This window comes from Schistocerca americana, chromosome 1, assembly GCF_021461395.2.
Source record: "Schistocerca americana isolate TAMUIC-IGC-003095 chromosome 1, iqSchAmer2.1, whole genome shotgun sequence".
NCBI classification, from domain to species: Eukaryota; Metazoa; Arthropoda; class Insecta; order Orthoptera; family Acrididae; genus Schistocerca; species Schistocerca americana.
In genome coordinates this window covers 995178505-995199438 of record NC_060119.1, presented here as the reverse complement: position 1 = coordinate 995199438, position 20934 = coordinate 995178505, and the positions used below count along the sequence as shown (strand labels likewise).

The window sequence follows — 20934 nt, the reverse complement described above, 5'->3', positions numbered from 1 at the left end:
TGTTTCACATTAATGGCTCCCATAGGCAATTACAAATTCTTATAGCAATAACTGTGGAGTAATTGTTAAAACAGACTGCTATATTACATATTATGGTACTTGCTGCTGAATCTGACTAACAAGGGGAAGACCTCAGGCAAAGCCAACCAATTTGGCTCATACAATAATTAAAAACAGAGCATTTTCCATCATTATATATGGGGTTTGCAAACACATATTTTCCTAGAAATTGAGGAAAGAAATTTTTATGACTACCCCTCATGTACCAATAAGGTACACACAATTGAACAAAAGCACTGTTGGCATAGTGACCACGGCATATGGTTGGGGCATGGAGAACCCGTGTTTGATTCCCAAACAAATCCTTCAATGTTTTTTAAATTTCTACTTTTTTTGCATATTGAAACTGGTAGGAATGGGAGGGAAAATAAAGTAAGTAAATCAATAAGGAATAATGACAAGGTAGGCAAATAAATTTTTCAAATGACTTTCCTGAGTAAAGAATTAAAATTTTATGTCTAATATGAAAACAATTTCAAGTAAGACCACTGCAAATCTGCCATGAGGAACTACAGACAGCCAACTGCACAATGCTTGTTTCCAGTCAGATGCAGGTCAGAATTTTACTTCGTGGCTTTAAAATTGCAAATGTTTTTCTAGAAACCCAGGGGGAAGGTGTCAGCACTGATTTTTCAGATGATTCTACGGTATGTCTGATATGCATCAAAATGATTTCCTGAAAAACAAATATTTTGAATGTAAACCAAGTTTGTTTTTCAATGAATCCCAGAAGTGGCAAAATAGTTGCAGGAAGATTGTATTGATCATTTCTTGATGCCACAAGTATTTATGCTTTGAGTGTTTATACGCCACATACCATACATGTAGGTGCTTAAGGGAAAGTGAGGACACATTATGGAGTGAGTGAAAGAGCCATTGTAAGATGACCAGGATCAAAACTTTAATTCTTTAGTAACCAAAGTTAGTTTGAGTAATCTTTATATTGACCTCATTATTATTCTTATTGTTCTACTTGCCTTATTAACCCATCTATCCCTGGATATCAAATACAGGTTCTTCGCACCCCAGACAAATGCCTTGGTCACTATGCCCGCAGCCCTTTCATCCACTAATGTGTACCTTATATATACAAAAGGGGCAGTCGTAACAGTTTATTTCCTTGATTTATAGGAAAATATGTGTTTACAGACTCCATATATGATGGTGAAAAATGCTCAGTTTTCAATATCTATCAATCCCATCAATTCCGAGTCAATAGCACATACTGAAAATTTAGGAGTGGTTTTCTCAAAATGAAAGGTGTTGCATGAAAATATCTTAAAGAACTTTGATTTTACGTTGTACAAAAGTGACCAGCCAAATATGAGCTGAATTGGTTGGCCGTGTCTTAGGTCTTCCCCTTATCAGTGGGCAAGGCTAACTGTTGTTTTCTTTCATTTTGGAGACTATTGAAAAAGCTTAATAATGTTTTTTAAGATAGATTCTCTTGTCTTCTGGTAAAATTGCTCACTGTCTCTTGCTTAACCAAAGAGTTGCAGGCTGCATAAATAGGGTAAAAATAGGAGGACAAATAGCCAAGTCGAATAGACACCTCAATTTTTACATCACCCTGGAATAACTTGAAAAAGTTAAGCACTGGTAAGACATTAAATTTCGATGACATGCGGTTGATGAAATACATTAAACATTTTGACATGAAACCTAAATCATTTCTTCTGAAAATTTTTTGTTTTGAAATTGCCCCAACTCAGCTAACAAACACCACATTTGTGTAAATAATGATCTCTTTGAGTCATTTTAAACACTTTGGTAACTCAATGACTCGGCATTAAATTCTGAGCTTTCTGGGATTACAGATTGTGATGTTAGGCCACCAACTACCTGGTACACTCAGCAAGTTGTTTTTAAAGCAGTGGTTGTTCTTTTAAAGACTTGTGAAAATGACTGCAACAGTTATTGTCAAAGTTGTTACGCACTGTGGACATGTTTGTACAGTGGTGAGACAGCAAGCTAGACAGATTTTATACTTGTGAGTGTATATATGAGCTTTTAACTGACTGGCCCTGTTCAATTTTCTTTGTTTGTATTTATAGGATTTGAAAGTTTGTGTCCAGATATGAGCTTCCTAAAGCAGCGCAACACAATTTTAAGAAAACAAAATTTGAGAAAGTGGCCTCTAAATAGGAGACAATTTCCAAACAGTGTTAACTGCAAAACATTTGTTAGATATTTCGTAGATGCCTGTAGCTGAATGGGTAGCACTGAACTCTAGTAATGGAATGATTTTTGGTTGGAATCTCCTGTATAACCTTTTTTTTAAATTTTTTTAATTGAAATTCTACATTTTTTGCCAAGTGGAAATTATAATAAAGAAATACTGAAACACAATTTTCTAATACAATTGAGATCATTTTGTTTGCAATTATGGGTCATATGAAAAAAATTAAAATTTAACAATGGAAAATCCAGTATGGAATAATGACAGTATTATGAAAAGGATAGACTGCTAGTCACAACATAGGAGAGATGCTGGACGCAGACAGGCACAACAGAAAGACTGCTATCCATCGAAGCTTTCAGCCAAAAAGTCTTCTTCTAAAGTAGAAAACAAACACATATTCATAAACCACAACTCACACGCATGTGATAATTGTCTGTGGCCACTACAGTCTGGCCTCAGACGCCAGAGACAGCAGTGATGTGTGAGAGAGCTGTACTTGTGTGACTGTGTGTGTGTTTTCTACTTTAGAAGGTCAGTTGGCCAAAAGCTTAAACATATAGCAGCCTCTTTGTTGTGCTTGCGTGTGTCTCAGCAAATCCTCTATATGGTGAGTAGCAGTCTATCCTTTTCACAATATTGACAAATTAGACTTTGATACAGACACGTGAAAAAACTTATATACATTATAAATGTCCATAATTAATTTTCACTCTGCAGTGGAGTGTAAGCTGAAATGAGACTTCCTCACCAATTAATCTTCCAGGAAATTTCATCAGTAATACTTGTGCATTCTGTATACCCGTTTCTTCATGGAATGAAGGAAGAAGAAATTAGTGGCCATTAGTGGCAAGCAGAGAAGATATAGAGTGAAATTCATTCTGAAGTATTATTGATGTATGTAAGTCATTTCACATGTTTGTCTCAAATTTTAACTTAACAGTGGAAAGTGCAGGTTGGAATATCAACGATATCATGAAAAGGACACACTGCTACTCACCATAAAGATGACACACTGAATAGCATACACGCATGATGACAAGATTTCGGTCTAAGACTTCATCAGAAAAGAAAAATGCACACACAATGAGCAACTGTTGATGTTCAATGTGTTTCTAGCACAGACTTTCAAATCCTATAAATACACACAAACAGGGCCAGTCCATAAGGTCTTATTGTCAGATAAAAGTTCATATTTAGGCTCACTGGTATAAAATCTGTACAACCTGCAGTCTGACCAGAGGGCAAACACATACACAAAGTGTAACAAATCCAATGATAACTCCAATACACTGCAGCCACTTTCACAATTCTTGAGAAGAACGACCACAGCTTAAAAAATGACTCATTGGGTGTGCCATCTAGAGGCAGCACCAGGTACTTGGTGACCTGACGTCACAAGCTGTGACATCTGAAAACTCAGGATTTAACGCTGAGTACTCAAGGTTGCAGTGGGGAGTGTCATCCCGGTCTGGTGCGATGCAATCCCCAACTAGTACCCTAAAATTTCACTGAAAAGCTCAGCAATGGTAGAGTTCCAGGAAGAGAAAAAAAGAGAGAGAAGAAGAAGAAGAAGAAGAAGAAGGAGGGGGGGGGGGGGGGGGGAGAGAGAGAGAGAGAGAGAGAGAGAGAACAAAAAGTCCACAAATTACAGGAAATGAAACACGTCAGCTTCCATGAAGTCAATACAGTTCAATCTTACTTTAACTAGCCTAATATCATCACAGCAGTACTGAGGGATGCAGGATGTGGTGACTAATTTCATTAGCATATTAATTTCTCAACACAGATATCTGAGATCCATAGGGATTGGCACAGTTACGTTTCTTGTGTGGAAATACTGAACGAATGCCATGTTCCATGTACAGGCATGGAGTTACATCAGCAGTTTCCTGGAACTATGTCTTACAGGAGGAACCTGCCATAGGTTGCTTTCTGCAACAGTCTAAACGTTGCTTGGTGAAAGTTGGTTGAAAATAAAAGAGACAATTATTTTGTCTTAGGAGCCAACACCCAACAGTTTCTGAGAAAATGACAGCCAAAGTATTGACACTGCTTCATCAGTTAACACATGCAGCATTAAACCAAGTGAGGCTTAGGATTTTGTCTAAGAGCACTTTTCAACTGTTTGCACCTTGAGTTCAAATCCAATACTTTATTTATTTTTCTTCCTTTTTTTTCCTTTTATTTTGAGAAGAACTATGTGACTTCAATATTTTTTGTAACATTGAGAAATACACTGGATTTATTGAAGAAAGAAACAAGCATTTCACATTTTACCATCACAAATCTTATATGAAAAACATATAAACCCTATTATTTCAATTTTTTAATACTTAAAGAGAACCAGTGCATTTCCTAGGGTGATATATATCATAAAAATATTCAGTGCATAGAAATTCAGAGCATCATGACACTTATATCACAGTCACATATTTTTAAGTGAATACCATCAGGAAAAGAAGAACTAATTCTTTTTGTAGATGACATTAGCAAATCTACCCAAGCATACATATAAAAAACACTCACATAAATTCTGAAAAACACGAGATATTCAGTTCTGCATATCTCGGCATACTACACCAATGATAAGTGTAACATGTGGTGAGGAAATAATAAATAGGGTAAAAACTTCAAAATTCTTAGGTGTCCATGCTGATGGGAAATTAAACTGGAAAAAGTACATTTTGGAACTCTGAAAACCACTCAGTTCAGCCACATTTGCACTCAGGATCACTACAAATCTCGGGGAGAGACAAATCAGTAAATTAACAAATTTTGCTTATTTGCACTCAATACTGTCATATGGAATAATGTTTAGGGGTAACTCATCCTTAAGAAAGAAAGTCTTCATGGCTCAAAAATGTGCTATAGGAATAATATGTGGTGCTCACCCACGATCATCTCATAGACATCTGTTTACTGAGTTTGACATTCTGACCACTGCTTCACAGTATATTTATTACCTCATGATGTATGTTGTAAATAATCCTTTGTAGTTCAAAAGGAACAATGATGTGCATAATTACAATACTAGAAGGAAAAATGTCATTCATTACTCTGCATTAAGGTTTTCTTTAGCACAAAAAGGGGTGCAAAATGCTGCAACTAAAATTTTTGATCGCTTACCCAGTGATATAAAATGTGTAACAGAGAGCAAAGTAAAATTTGAAAACAAACTGTAAAAGTTTCTTGAAACTCCTTCCGCTGTTGGCAATGTGTAAAACGTAGTGGGTAAGAATTACCAACATACTTCTGTATATATTAAAAAACAACCACCTTGTAAACATTCAGCATGTAGCCACATTTACAAATTAATTTTCAATGTGAAACTAAAATGATTAATTCCACATCATTACAATTTATTACAATCCATGAAATGTGAAACCAGCTAACCAACCGGTGTTGCTAAATACCTCACAATTTGGTGACAATTTCATGCCAAAACAAACATATCGAAGCATTTTATTAAAAGCCTACAACTGATTACAGATCCAAGGGTGTATTTTATTAGTCGTATCGCTCCTAGTTGTGACTGCCATTTGCTGTGTGGTGAGAACAGAACACTTCTGTAATGGGCAAGTGTAATTCTTCACCTGTCAGTAAACCTATATGTGGTAGGGTTGACAGAATGGCATACACTTTGGTGGAATTATTTGTAAGGAACACTTCAATATTCCAGTTTCATTGACAATCACGACATTGTATAAGGAGCGACAGCTTTGCCCATCCCATGACTGGTCACAAAACTTTGTCCAGTAACTAATGGTAGGTATCGTTTGCAAGCTTTCCAGATTTCCTGGCCACAGCATACACATTATGATGCTGTTCCACTGACTGGTTTACAGCTTGTTGGACTCGAGAACCAAATTTGCCAATGACTACTTGGAGGCAAACAAAACTATTAGTAACAATTTCTTGAACTTGTTAATTTGTTCTGAGTGGCATATAAGTGCGCAAGCAACCAAGCTAGGTTAATAATTGGCTCCTTTTACCGACCTCCCGACTCAGCAGGATTAGTGGCAGAACAACTGAGAGAAAATCTGGAATACATTTCACATAAATTTTCTCAGCATGTTACAGTCTTAGGTGGAGATTTCAATTTACCAGATATAGACTGGGACACTCAGATGTTTAGGACGGGTGGTAGGGACAGAGCATCGAGTGACATTATACTGAGTGCACTATCCAAAAATTACCTCGAGCAATTAAACAGAGAACTGACTTGTGGAGATAACATCTTGGAGACCCACTGATAACAAACAGACCTGAACTCTGTAAGCGCAGAACAAGGAATCAGTGATCATAAGGCCATTGCAGCATCCCTGAATATGGAAGTAAATAGGAATATAAAAAAAAGGGAGGACGATTTATCTGTTTAGCAAGAGTAATAGAAGGCAGATTTCAGACTACCTAACATATCAAAACAAAAATTTCTGTTCCGACACTGACAATGTTGAGTGTTTATGGAAAAAGTTCAAGGCAATCGTAAAATGCGTTTTAGACATATACATGCCGAGTTAAACTGTGGAGGATGGGAAAAACCCACTGTGGTTCAACAACAAAGTTACGAAACTACTGCGAAAGCAAAGAGAGCTTCACTGCAAGTTTAAACACAGCCAAAACCTCTCAGACAAACAGAAGCTAAACGCTGTCAATGTTAGGGTAAGGAGGGCTATGCGTGAAGTGTTCAGGGAATTCGAAAGTAAAATTCTATGTACCAATTTCACAGAAAATCCTAAGAAGTTCTGGTCTTACGTTAAATCAGTAAGTGGCTCGAAACAGCATATCCAGACACTCTGGGATGATGATGGCATTGAAACAGAGGATGACACGCGTAGAGCTGAAATACTAAACACCTTTATCCAAAGCTGTTTCACAGAGGAAGACCGCACTGCAGTTCCTTCTCTAAATCCTCGCACAAACTAAAAAATGGCTGACATCGAAATAAGTGTCCAAGGAATAGAAAAGCAACTGAAATCACTCAACAGAGGAAAGTCCACAGGATCTGATGGGATACCAATTCGATTCTACACAGAGTATGTGAAAGAATTTGCCCCCCTTCTAACAGCCGTGTACCACAAGTCTCTAGAGGAACGGAAGGTTCCAAATGATTGGAAAAGATCACAGGTAGTGCCAGTCTTCAAGAACGGTCGTCGAACAGATGCGCAAAACTATAAACCTGTATCTCTGACATCGATCTGTCGTAGAATTTTAGAACATGTTTTTTGCTCGCGTATCATGTCATTTCTGGAAATCCAGAATCTACTCTGTAGGAATCAACATGGATTACAGAAACAGCGATCATGTGAGACACAACTTGCCTTATTTGTTCATGAGACACAGAAAATATTAGATACAAGCTCCCAGGTAGATGCCATTTTCCTTGACTTCCGGAAGGCGTTCGATACAGTTCTGCACTGTCGCCTGATAAACAAAGAGCCTACGGAATATCAGACCAGCTGTGTGGCTGGATTGAAGGGTTTTTAGCAAACGGAACACAGCATGTTGTTCTCAATGGAGAGACGTCTACAGACATTTAAGTAACCTCTGGCGTGCCACAGGGGAGTGTTGAGGGACCATTGCTTTTCACAATATATATAAATGACCTAGTAGATAGTGTCAGAAGTTCCATGTGGCTTTTCGCAGATGATGCTGTAGTATACAGAGAAGTTGCAGCATTAGAAAATTCCAGCGAAATGCAGGAAGATCTGCAGCAGATAGGCACTTGGTGCAGGGAGTGGCAACTGACCCTTAACATAGACAAATGTAATGTATTGCGAATACATAGAAAGAAGGATCCTTTATTGTATGATTATATGATAGCGGAACAAACACTGGTAGCAGTTACTTCTGTAAAATATCTGGGAGTACGTGTGCGGAATGATTTGAAGTGGAATGATCATATAAAATTAATTGTTGGTAAGGCAGGTGCCAGGTTGAGATTCATTGGGAGAGTCCTTAGAAAATGTAGTCCATCAACAAAGGAGGTGGCTTACAAAACATTTGTTCGGCCTATACTTGAGTATTGCTCATCAGTTTGGGATCCGTACCAGGTCGGTTTTTTTTTAATGATGTGAGTTAGTAATTCCTGCCCACCAACTTTTACAGATTACAATAATGGAAATTCTTCTATGGAATACAATGTGTTGTCAAGAAAACACTTTTTGGTTGTTTTAAAATGACTAGTGATCAAAAGTTTTAGTAGCAGCATTGTGTACCCCTTTGTGTGCGAAAGACAACCTTGATGTTGAGTAATGAATGCCATTTTTGCTTCTGGTAATGTGATTGTGTCTTTCACTCTTCCTACTGAACTGCAGTGGATTATTTACTACAAACTTCATGAGGGAATATATATGCTGTGAAGCAGTAGTCAGAATGCCAAACTCCTAAAAACAGTTGTCTAGAACCTGATCGTGGAGCACCACATACTATTCTCGTAGAACATTTTCTGAGCTATGAAGACTTTCTTGCTTGAAGAGGTGTTACACCAGGGCATTATTCCATATGACATTAATGAATGAAACATGCAGAATATGTCAAGTCTTCCCAAGATTTACAATGATTCTAAGTATAAATGTTGCTGAACCAAGTTGTTTTAGGAGATACGAAATGTGCTCTATTCAGTTTAAATTCTCATCAGTATGGACACCTAAAAATTTTGAAGTTTCCACCCTATTTATTATTTCCTCAACATAACATTAGAGGAATAACACATAAAATGGATACATGACTGAATTGGGCAAGACGGATGACTTCTATAGGATAGAACGGGTCCGTAAGCCTCTAACAACATTAATAAAGTCCTAGTGGAGAAGAATTCTTCTTGGATAATTTTATGGCAACCCCAAATGCCTCATGGATCAACTCAGTTTCAAACTGCCTATAAACCTCAACTTCGATTTGAAGAAAAAAAAGGAGACGATGATATAAACTTGAAGTGACATCTGAGACTTTTTGTACATAGTTAAGTATAAATTACTGTATGGATGTAAAAAAAAAACAACTGTAGAGTGTATATAGTCAAGTTATGTTTCTACATTTATCAGACTCTTTTAAGACTGTGCAGAGACTTCCATGAACTGTGTGGGTGCAGAGCTGTTAACAGAATGGACAGCTATGTTCGAGATATTTTATCTTGTGTGTGGGCAAATCACGTTCCCTATGAATTAGTTGCATTACCATCATATTTTGTTTGCTGTACTAATAAAGTCATATAGCCGCATATAGTTCCATGTACGAGGACAAGTTCAAACTGCTATTAAAATATGTAAGCAATAACACAGGTTAAAATAAATCTAATGTATTCTTAAATTCACTGCTCTTACCATAATCCAGAGTTAATTTTAAACATTTTTCTCTTTTTATAAATACCCTCCACCAATGAATCAACCTGCAAACATGCTCTCCTCATGCACTTTAGTTCCTGATGTGTTTATTCTACACAGAATTGTAAGGATAAGAGAGGCCAAGAGTCTGCACCTAGTGGAGTTTGAGTAATGTCCCGAGTTATAAAAAAATATTAACTCCACAATATTACAGAAATACTGTTATTTATCAATGAAGAACATCACAGAACATAGTTAATTTTCAAGAAATCACACTGCAATAAATAAAAATAAAACAAAGAAAGGAAGAAAGAATGAAATCAGCTGTATACTATGAGATTAAGAGGATGCATTAACTTTTCACACAGGTAAATGGACTGCATCCTTCATGGAAGGCACTCCTCGTGCCACCACTTCTTTTATAAATAAACTGTACCTGGTCCTCAGAATCTGAATGCTCCCATCCTGTACAATTGGTGAATTTGTCCTCTTCAGCTGCACTATTTTGTGCCCCTAAGGCTTTCCATCAACATTTCCAAACTGTAATAGCGTCTTCATATCTGGTTCCTTCTTTTGTCTCTAATACTTACACAGTATCTGTTTTCATATATTTTTTTTTAGAGCTCTACAATTCATTTGAATTTGTGTCCTGCAGCCGCTGTTTATCCTTTTCTTTTGCTTCTAAGTAGTTAGTATATGTAGTTATTTGTGACTTTTTAGTAGGACTCCTCCATTTTTGAACATTCCCTTCTTTTAATTTGATTTGAGAAAGTGGAAAAACTGCATGAATACCTGCAAAGGTCCAGTGGTGTCCAAACTCTTATTTTCTGAAATACTCTATTACATTTGTGGTAGGTTTAAAGATTTCCCAGTTTCAGATCACTGGTAATCAGATTTCATTCAGTTGTTGAGCATATTTTGCTGGAAATTAATTAAGTGATGGATCGGTCACTAATGAAGGGCTAAAAGGTTCAAGTTGTTCAATTCCTGGTACTTGAAAAGCTTTTTCTGCTGTTGCATGTTCCTGGTCTCCCAAGTAAAGATTCAGAGAATTGCCAGTAGTGCCAGAACTGTTATGACAAAATACTCCAACTCACGTTATTTTGTTGCAAGTTAACTGTTCTTTAATTTTATTTGGAGTAAAAAGCCACATTTTCATTCCCTCAAAAAGTCTACAGTTTTAAGTGCCAACACTTAATACAAACAACAGAAAAATATTTTTTACCTCGTGGATTGTAAATGATATTGAGTAGACTGATGGCAATATGGCTTCTTCAATTGCGGTTGTAAGTGCACCACACCATCACATCAACATCAGCAGTCTTACAACAACATGAAATTACTCTACTTACTCTTAGCCGCCTGCATAACCTTACCATTTCTTAGCCTATGCAGTTCTAAAGAAAAGAGTCACTCACTTGAATTTTTGTCTACAGGACCTGATCCATACATAAAATTATGAAGCCTCTCTTGTATAAAAAGGAAAATTCACTCAGGAAAACAGTAATTAAGAGACAAAATTGCTGACCGGTACTTACCATCAGAAAACGAAATACACTACTGCCCATTAAAATTGCTACACCTCGAAGATGACGTGCTACAGACGCGAAATGTAACCAACAGGAAGAAGATGCTGTGATATGCAAATGATTAGCTTTTCAGAGCATTCACATACAGTTGGCACTGGTGGCGACACCTACAACGTGCTGGCATGAGGATAGTTTCCAACCGATTTCTCATACACAAACAGTAGTTGACCGCCGTTGCCTGGTGAAACGTTGTTGTGATGCCTCATGTAAGGAGGAGAAATGCGTACCATCATGTTTCCGACTTTGATAAAGGTCGGACTGTAGCCTATCACAATTGCGGTTTATCGTATCGCGACATTGCTCCTCGCGTTGGTCGAGATCCAATGATTGTTAGTAGAATATGGAATCGGTGGGTTCAGGAGGGTAATACGGAATGCCGTGCTGGATCCCAATGGCCTCGTATCACTAGCAGTCGAGATGACAGGCATGTTATCTGAATGGCTGTAACGGATCGTGCAGCCACGTCTCGATCCCTGAGTCAACAGATGGGGACATTTGCAAGACAACAACCATCTGCACGAACAGTTCGACGACGTTTGCAGCAGCACGGACTATCAGCTTGGACATCATGGCTGCGGTTACCCTTGACACTGCATCACAGACAGGAGCACCTGGGATGGTGTACTCAAAGACGAACCTTGGTGCATGAATGGCAAAAGTCATTTTTTGGGATGAATCCAAGTTCTGTTCAGAGCACCATGATTGTCGCATCCGTGTTCGGCGACATCGCAGTGAACGCACACTGGAAGCGTGTATTTGTCATCGCCATACTGGCATATCTCCCGGTGTGATGGTATGGGGTGCCATTGGTTACACGTCTTGGTCATCTCTTGTTCGCATTGGTGGCACTTTGAACAGTGGACGTTACATTTCAGATGTGTTACGACCCATGGCTCTACCGTTCATTCGATCCCTGCGAAACCCTACATTTCAGCAGGATAATGCACGACCGCGTGTTGCAGGTCCTGTATGGGCCTTTCTGGATACAGAATATGTTCGACTGCTGCCCTGGCCAGCACATTCTCCAGATCTCTCACCAATTGAAAATGTCTGGTCAATGGTGGCCGAGCAACTGGCTCGTCACAATACGCCAGTCACTACTCTTGATAAACTGTGGTATCGTGTTGAAGCTGCATGGGCAGCTGTACCTGTACACGCCATCCAAACTGTGTTTGACTCAATGTCCAGGCGTATCAAGGCTGTTATTACAGCCAGAGGTGGTTGTTCTGGGTACTGATTTCTCAGGATGTATGCACCCAAACTGCATGAAAATGTAATCACATGTCAGTTCTAGTATAATATATTTGTCCAATGAATACCCATTTATCATTTGCATTTCTTCTTGGTGTAGCAATTTTAATGGCCAGTAGTGTATTAGTACTCTGACAGGCATATATAAAAATAAATGACACAACCCTCGATTTGCGAATTCACAGTTCCTTTCTTAGAAAGGATGGGATACTTTGGGGACAGTTGCAAAGGAAGGGCAGCTCACATAGATCCCAGCATGAGAGGCACTATCATAAGTACAATGCCTGACAAAAAAAGTGGTGGCTGGATGTCAAATTAACTTTGTACATGTAACTGGCGAAGTTTCATTTTATTTCCTTCTCCCCTTTATGGTGCTTCCCTTTTCTTGTCAGGCAGTGTTTTTAGTAAGTATCTGAGGAAATACAACTTTCTATGAGTTTGTATAAGCAGATAACACTAATGTGCTTGCAATAAAAACAAAAGGCAACATAAAGCTTTACATTTCACCATACCGTTCTATTGAGCGAACACTGCAGTCCATACCAACGTGAGGAAATACCACAGTAATTCCCCCTCAATAAACAGAATTATTAGCTATACCTTCCTTTCCTGTGAGCTGGCATAAAGTGGTCGTGCTATGTTCTCAATGTCAACCTGACTAGCACCGACAGCCATTGCAGTGTAGGAACCTCTCGTGTAAGGCTGAGAGCGCCAACTGGTACTGTGAGGGAAATAAATATTTTTATATATTTTCAGGGGTTTGTAAAAAAATCTTGTAAATAATAAATAAAGGTATACTTACCATACACAGAGCTTTGGTTTAGGAACAAATGGATCATTAAGAAACTTTCTCAGTATCTCCGTGCACTTTTCTGCAACTTCCTCGTGTGCTAATGTTTCCATATACTCTGCTTCTTTACCTGATATCCATCCTAGTAAAAGTGTCTCTGATACTTTGGAAAATGAGTAAATTTTACGAAACCAGCATTTACTTAAATCAGCTGAAACAAAAAATTCCCAATTGCATGAAACAATCAGTTGCACTTAAAGACTGCATGGTTTTCATCACATCCGCTCACTGGATGTATCACATCTATACCCAAATGGCACAAAACATTTTCCTTGATATGTTGGTATTTTGAGGCAAAAATCAATCTATTAACAACAATGACAGCTACAGTTCAGCATTCAATATCAGCCTTTATGACCTTCAAGTGAAACATGGCAGAAAATAAGTGTAGAATAAATTTGAAATTGCTTAGTGACAAGAGTATGCTTGTGGAAATCTCCCCTGCTACATGTATCAAACAATGTACCTGTAATGCAGTAAAAAACTGCAGTAAAAGTACATTAACTGACAGATATAACAGAGGAGATTTCCACTTGTGTGCTCCCATCACTAAGAAATTTTAAATTTATTCTACACTTATTTTCTGCCACCTCTCACTTGAAGATTATACAGATAGATGTATGGATGCTGACCTTTAGTTATCATAGTCACCATATTTTTGGTAAAGATTGATTTTCACCTTGAACATTACCAAGGAAGAAATATACAAGGTATGGCAATAAAGAAACTGGACTCATGCTCTAAATTTCTATTGAAAAACTTATAAAACTGAAATACTGTCTCTTTCTACATAGTCCCCTGCATGAAATCTGCACCATTCCACATGAATTTTCCACTGTTGGAAGTACTGCTGCGAGTCTTTTTGTGTTATGCTGTTGAGCAGGCTTGTTGCTTTTTCCTTTACTGCATTTATGGACTCGAATCTGGTTCCCTTGGGTGCAGACTTCAGTTTTGGGAAGAGAAAGAAATCACATGATGCTAGATCAAGCGAGTACAGTGGCTGTTCCATCACTGGTTGTCTTTTGTCAAAAATCTGTTCACAGACGTAGTGTTATGGGCCAGCATGTTGTTCTGACGAAGAATCCATGAGCAATTCTTCCACAGATCTGGTCTCCTCCGTCACACGCGTTCATGGAGGGTCTTCAGAACAGTTACATAATAAGCTTGATCAACAGTCTGATCATCTGGTACCAAATCAATGTAGACAACCCCTCAGATATTGAAGAAAACAATCACCATTGCTTTCAATTTTGATTTGCTCATGCACACTTTCTTCTTCCTAGGGGATTGAGGGCTCTTTTAGTCTCTGGATCATATTGGGATATCCATGTTTTTTCACACATAATTACTTTGCTGAGGTAATCAGTGTCATTTTCAATGTTTACAAGAGTGTCAGCACAACAATCCACTCATGTTGCTTTTGCTTGTTTGTGAGGGTTCTTGGCACTACTTTAGCACAGATTATGCCCAGATCATTGTGCAAAATCTGTCTAATGGTTTCCTTACTGATGCAGGCAAGTTCTGAAATTTCTAAAATGCTCAGGCAGTGGTCTTCTCAAGCACTTCAACTGATCGTCTCCACATTCTCTTCAGTTTTCGAAGTGGAAGGATGGCTCGATTTTGGATCATCTTTGATGTCTTTCCTACTGTCCTTGAACCTCTTGATGCACTCGAAAACTTGCATATGAGATAGACATTGATCACCATAAACTTCTTTCAAGAAATCTCAAGTTTCTGTGGCGGATTTTCCAAGTTTTGTGAGGAATTTGATGTTAACATGTTGTCATACTTCAGAGCATAGCATAATTCTGGCGGAATTCAGACATACAACCTGTTTCTAAGAAGGCTCACAGCTAGACTGGCAACCACAGCTGTGCAAAATTTTGTACGCATGTCAGGGAGAGTCCCAATGTTATTCCCCCATCTTCTCATTGTCATGGACAAAGCCAGAAATGCGCACTACAATGAATCTCATTTCTTTATTGCCACACCTCATATTGTGATTTTTGGGTACAGATATGATACTTCCAGTGAACAAATGCGGTGAAAACCAAGAATTAATGAACAACCCTACTGACCAACAACAGTATTTCACAAAGACAGAACTACAAACTTAATTTATATGACAAGAACTTCAGTAGCACTGATTCTACACCTCCAAGTGTGTTAATAAAGAAATTAGGAAAACTAACATCAAAATTAAGAAATTGTGTGCAGAACGTGCAAAGTGCGATGTACTGGACGTAAGTAAACTACATCGAAACCTGCACACCAAACACGGAATGCACCTTAATTACGACGGAAAAAGTGTTATGTGCGATCACATCAGTGAAATAATTAAAGAAAGACTATTACGAAATAGATCTGTCTATCTGCTTCCTGAAAGACTTACAGGCAAAAATGAGAAAAGCAAATTTGACAAGAATGAAGAAAGCAGGAAAGAGGAGACATCAGAAGATCCACAAAGGACTGCAGCAGCTACACCTGTAAGTGTTAATTTAAGATCAAGGCGGAATATACCCAAGAAGGAGGATTTTTTCTATCCCCCTCTGAGAAAAGAAAAAACTTAGCATCAACAACAACTTAAAGATAGCATCATCAAACAAGTTAAAGATACACCATAAAACTTGCAAAGGACTTGATCAGCAAATTGTAGTAAATAAGGTAAAGTCTGAACTTCCTCACCAATGTATAAGAAAATTAAACAAAAAAAATTCTTGATCTAAAAGTATACATCCATAATGTACAAGGGCTCAAAACCAAACTTAATGAATTAGAAATTTTGTTATCAAGTGCAAGTGAACTGTCAGATACACAGATATTATCTATTAATGAACATTTCATGAGATCTTTTGAAATAGAAAGTGTTGTGGTACCAAATTTTAAACTCTTAGGTAACATCTCAAGAACATCTCACAAAGGTGGAGGTAGTTGCATATTTGTAAAAGACAAGATTACTGCTACACCTCTTGATATCTGAAATTCGTATAGTATTGAAAAAGATATAGAACTGTCAGGTGTAGAGCTTACAGATCTAAGTGTTTATATAATAGCACTTTACAGGTCACCCTCTGGTAACATAGGGACTTTCTACAAAAATCTAGCACCAGTAATAGAAAATCTAAGTAAAAGAAAATCATATAGTGTTCTAATATGTGGTGACTATAGCATAGATTTTCTCTCAGAAAACTCTAGCCATCTAAGCATTAAAATTTTTATGAACAGCTACAACCTAGACCTAATGGTCAACACTCCAACCAGGATAACAAATCACAGTACCACTTGTCTGGATCAAGTAGCAAGCAATATAAATTGTACTGTATCCTCCGTCAAACTAGGATTTTCAGACCACAATGCATTAATTATGCAGGTCTGGTTGCAAAATAACAGTCACGAACACAATAAAATCACTGTACAGAGGAGAAACTTCAATAAAACCCACTTGCATACTTTCCTCTTCGATACACAAAATGAAAACTGGCGAAATGTATATGAGGCTCAAACAGTAGCCAGCAAATATGAAGCATTCTTGGATATTTTCTGTTATTATTTTAATTGCCACTTTCCCTTACAAACAAAATCTATCAACAAAGATAGAAAACTCTCCAGCTGGATCACTCCAGGAATCATTAGATCATCACAAAGAAAAAGAGAACTTTTTTACATTAGCAAATCCAAACTAGGCAGTAGTGAAGCATTTAAGTCATACTTTACTCTATATAAAAAGATATTAAGGAACGTAGTAAATGCAGCCAAAAAGCTACAGAATTATAACTACCTCAAATTGTCATCAAATAAGAGCAAAAGCATGTGGCAACTTACTAATATGAATACTAATAGAGGAAAACAACTACAAAGTGATATTACTTTAAAAATAAATGGAAAATTAGTCTCTAGTGGGAAAGAAACAGCAGAGGAATTCAATAACTACTTTACAGAAACAGTGGATAACCTGGCTAACCATCTTAAAAATAGCTGTCCCTTACAACTAGAACCAAACTTATGCTCTGAGACTCTGTTTTTAAGGCCTCCATGTGAAATTGAAATAGAAGAGACACTTCATAGCAAAATTAAAAAAAAAAATCATCTGCTGGACAAGATCAAATTCCATGCTTCCTCCTTCATAATTGCAGTAACCTTATCAGTAAACCCCTAGCCCACATAATAAACTTCTCATTCCTGAATGGTGCGTTTCCTGGTATGCTCAAAATTGCAAAAATTATACCTGTCCACAAAAAAGGAAGCAAAGTGGATCCCAGTAATTATCGACCCATTGCACTGCTTTCAACTTTTAGTAAAGTATTTGAATATATAATGGCCACCAGAATCATGTCCTTTCTAGACAAAGAAAATACCCTGTCACCTGCTCAGTTTGGCTTCCAAAGTAAGAAAGCTACAACTGATGCAATACAAGAATTTCTAGATCATGCACTGGAGCTTATGGACAAAAAACTCCCAGCCATAGGTATCTTCCTAAATCTAACAAAGGCCTTCGACATGGTTAATCATAGTATACTTTTGCAAAAGATGCATTCCTATGGAATAAGAGGAAATGCCTATGACTGGTTTAAAAGCTATCTGGAAGACCGACAGCAGTATGTCAAATTAAATGAAACTAAGCTCTCAGGTACAGCTAGCACTGTACATTCCTCCATACATACCATAAAGCAAGGCGTTCCCCAAGGCTCCGTCCTGGGCCCCTTGCTGTTCTTACTTTACATAAATGACCTTCCTCACAGCCTACCAGACACAAAAACCCTTTTGTTTGCTGATGACACCTCTGTACTCATATCTGCGCCCGAACAAATTCTCCAATCTAATATACAGGGTGTCCCAGCTATCTTGTCCACCCAAAATATCTCTGGAACAATAACAGCTATTGGAAAACGACTTTCACCGGTATCAATGTAGGGCTGGGGCCCATGAATGTACATATTTGGAAACATTCTAAAACGAAAGCATATGTGTTTTTTAACACAGACTTATGTTTTTTTAAATGGACCTCATATATTTTTTCTTCAGCAATCCATAGCATGACAAAGCACATACACAATGGCGTTGATTGCATCGCAATATTCCCATTACATCCCGAGATATTGAGACATGAAGTTGACGCTTGAAACACCCGACATGCGCTGCTACCGCATGTCCTGAGGCTCAGGCGTGAGCCCCATGCTGCCCATAATCGCGATGTGATTGACATGTTTAATCACACCTCCATACTTATCAAGAGGGACACTTACTTGTCAATCACATCGCGATTACGGGCAGCATGGGGTTCACGCCTGAGCCTCAGGACATGCGCTTGCAGCGCATGTCGGGTATTTCAAACGTCAACTTCGCGTCTCAATATCTCGGGATGTAATGGGAATGTTCCGATGCAATCAACACCATTGTGTATGTGCTTTGTCATGCTATGGATTGCTGAAGAAAAAATATAGGAGGTCCATTTAAAAAAACATAAGTTTGTGTTAAAAAACACATATGCTTTCGTTTTAGAATGTTTCCAAATATGTATATTCATGGGTCCCAGCCCTACATTGATACCGATGAAAGTCGTTTTCCAATAGCTGTTATTGTTCCAGAGATATTTTGGGTGGACAAGATAGCTGGGACACCCTGTAGATAGGACCACAGATCAAATAAGTCGATGGCTTCAAAGTAACAGGCTGCTTCTTAATGCAAAAAAGACAATTGGAATAACCTTCCACACTGCCCAAAACAGAAATCTATTACTACCAACTATATCACTGGAAAAAAATAATGATAAACTTGAAAATGAAATAAAATTTTTGGGGGTCACTATTACTGATACGCTCACATGGAAAAGGAACATTGACGTTACCACACAAAACTTAGTAAAGTATGCTTCATGATTAGATCAATAAGGAACGTCACTAACACAAGTACCCTAACTACAATGTACCATGCATTCTTTCACTCTGTACTTAACTACAGAATCATCTTCTGGGGCCAAAATTCTGAATCAATTAAGATATTCAAACTGCAAAAGAAGATAGTCAGAACAACTATGTTCAAAAAACAAAGAGACACTTGTAAACCATTATTTAAGAAACTAAATATTTTGCCCCTACCATGCCAATACATACTAGAATTATTATTCTTTACCAAAAAAAAGTATCAACAAAATCAGCAAAAATATGGATTACCATGATTATGACACAAGATCAAAAACCTTTCTAAGAATACTTCCCCACTCAACAAAACTGTACAGTGATGGTGTCAAGTACATGGGAATAAAATTATATAACCATCTTCCAACTTTTATACAAGAAATCCAAGAAATAAATAAATTCAAACAGATGGTGAAATCTCTTTTAATAGAAGACTGCTTTCATACCATCCAGGAATATTTCGAATCAAAATTTTCTTAGTGCATGATAATGTATCAAAGCTGAATGTTATTAAGTCAATTTTGTCACATCACATCATGTAACAATTCTCTGTAAAGCTGTAACTTTAAGTAACATAATTTGTAGGTAATGTGAAATAATCATTCTTATGTGCTCTTGCTTACTGTTTTAGACTCCTGTAAACTGTATATTTGTATTCAGTTGTACAAGCCATTGTACTGATTTGATCTACGGGACAAATAAATAATAAATAAATAAATAGGTGTACATCACCATTAGGATGATACAAAGAAGGATTTCAGAGCTGGTGCACTAAAAGAAGATTCTGACTATAGTTGGGGTAGTGGGAAGACAATTTTTCTGTAAATGATCCTCAAGAAATAGATAAATCAATAAAACTTTTAGCACTAAAAGAGCACAGATGTCCTACTGGATATTTAAGCTGATTCTTCAGCGGGGCGAAAAATACAGCTGTACTCTACAGTTTCCATTTACAGTAGAAGTTTATAGTCCTAATTTACATCACGCACAGCACTGACAACAAAGAGCTACAGAATTTGATGATGTTATTACTGTGATTGTGGTTTGATGCAGCTTTTTATGCTAGTCTATCTGTGCAAGCCAGTTCGTATCCGCATAACAACCACAACCAACATCCATTTGAAACTGCTTATTGTGTTCGAGCCTCGTCTCCCGTAAAATTTTGACCCTCTCCCCCCTTCACCAATCTCTCTCTCTCTGTATCTTCCTTCCTTCCTCTCTCTCTCTCTCTCTCTCTCTCTCTCTCTCTCTCTCTCACACACACACACACACACACACACACACACACACACACACACACACACACAGTAATGGGACGCAGAATTAAAGCGTCACGTTCCACAAGGATCAGCTCAGTTTGCAGGTAAATATAAGTTTAATTTAGAGTTTTTTTTAATGTATTTGTAATATTTTCTTATGTTTGTAAAATATTTAAAGTTTGTATTTTTGTTTTGTATGTTTCAAGCTTGGAGAGAACAGCGCAACTCGCAGAAACAGCATCTTCACTGCCGTAACCAGAAAGAAAATTGCTGGCCACTAGACGTCGCGGGAGGAGGAGGAGGGTGAGGAGGAGGAGGAGGTTAGTATTTAACGTCCCGTCGACAACGAGGTCATTAGAGACGGAGCACAAGCTCAGGTTAAGGAAAGACGGGGAAGGAAATCGGCCGTGCCCTTTCAAAGGAACCATCCCGGCATTTGCCTGAAACGATTTAGGGAAATCACAGAAAACCTAAATCAGGATGGCTGGAGACGGGATTGAACC

General features: G+C 37.8%; 1 protein-coding gene across 1 annotated transcript in view; it reads right to left on the bottom strand.

The window, feature by feature from the left end:
- Window positions 1-20934, bottom strand: part of LOC124595853 (spermine oxidase) — a 96609-nt gene that overhangs the window by 28250 nt on the left and 47425 nt on the right. The window contains exons 4-5 of the mRNA XM_047134763.1: window positions 13210-13408; window positions 13008-13128 (exon numbers count right to left, since the gene is read on the bottom strand). Of these exons, the coding sequence (XP_046990719.1) occupies window positions 13008-13128; window positions 13210-13408 (320 nt within the window). The remainder of the gene's footprint in view (window positions 1-13007; window positions 13129-13209; window positions 13409-20934) is intronic.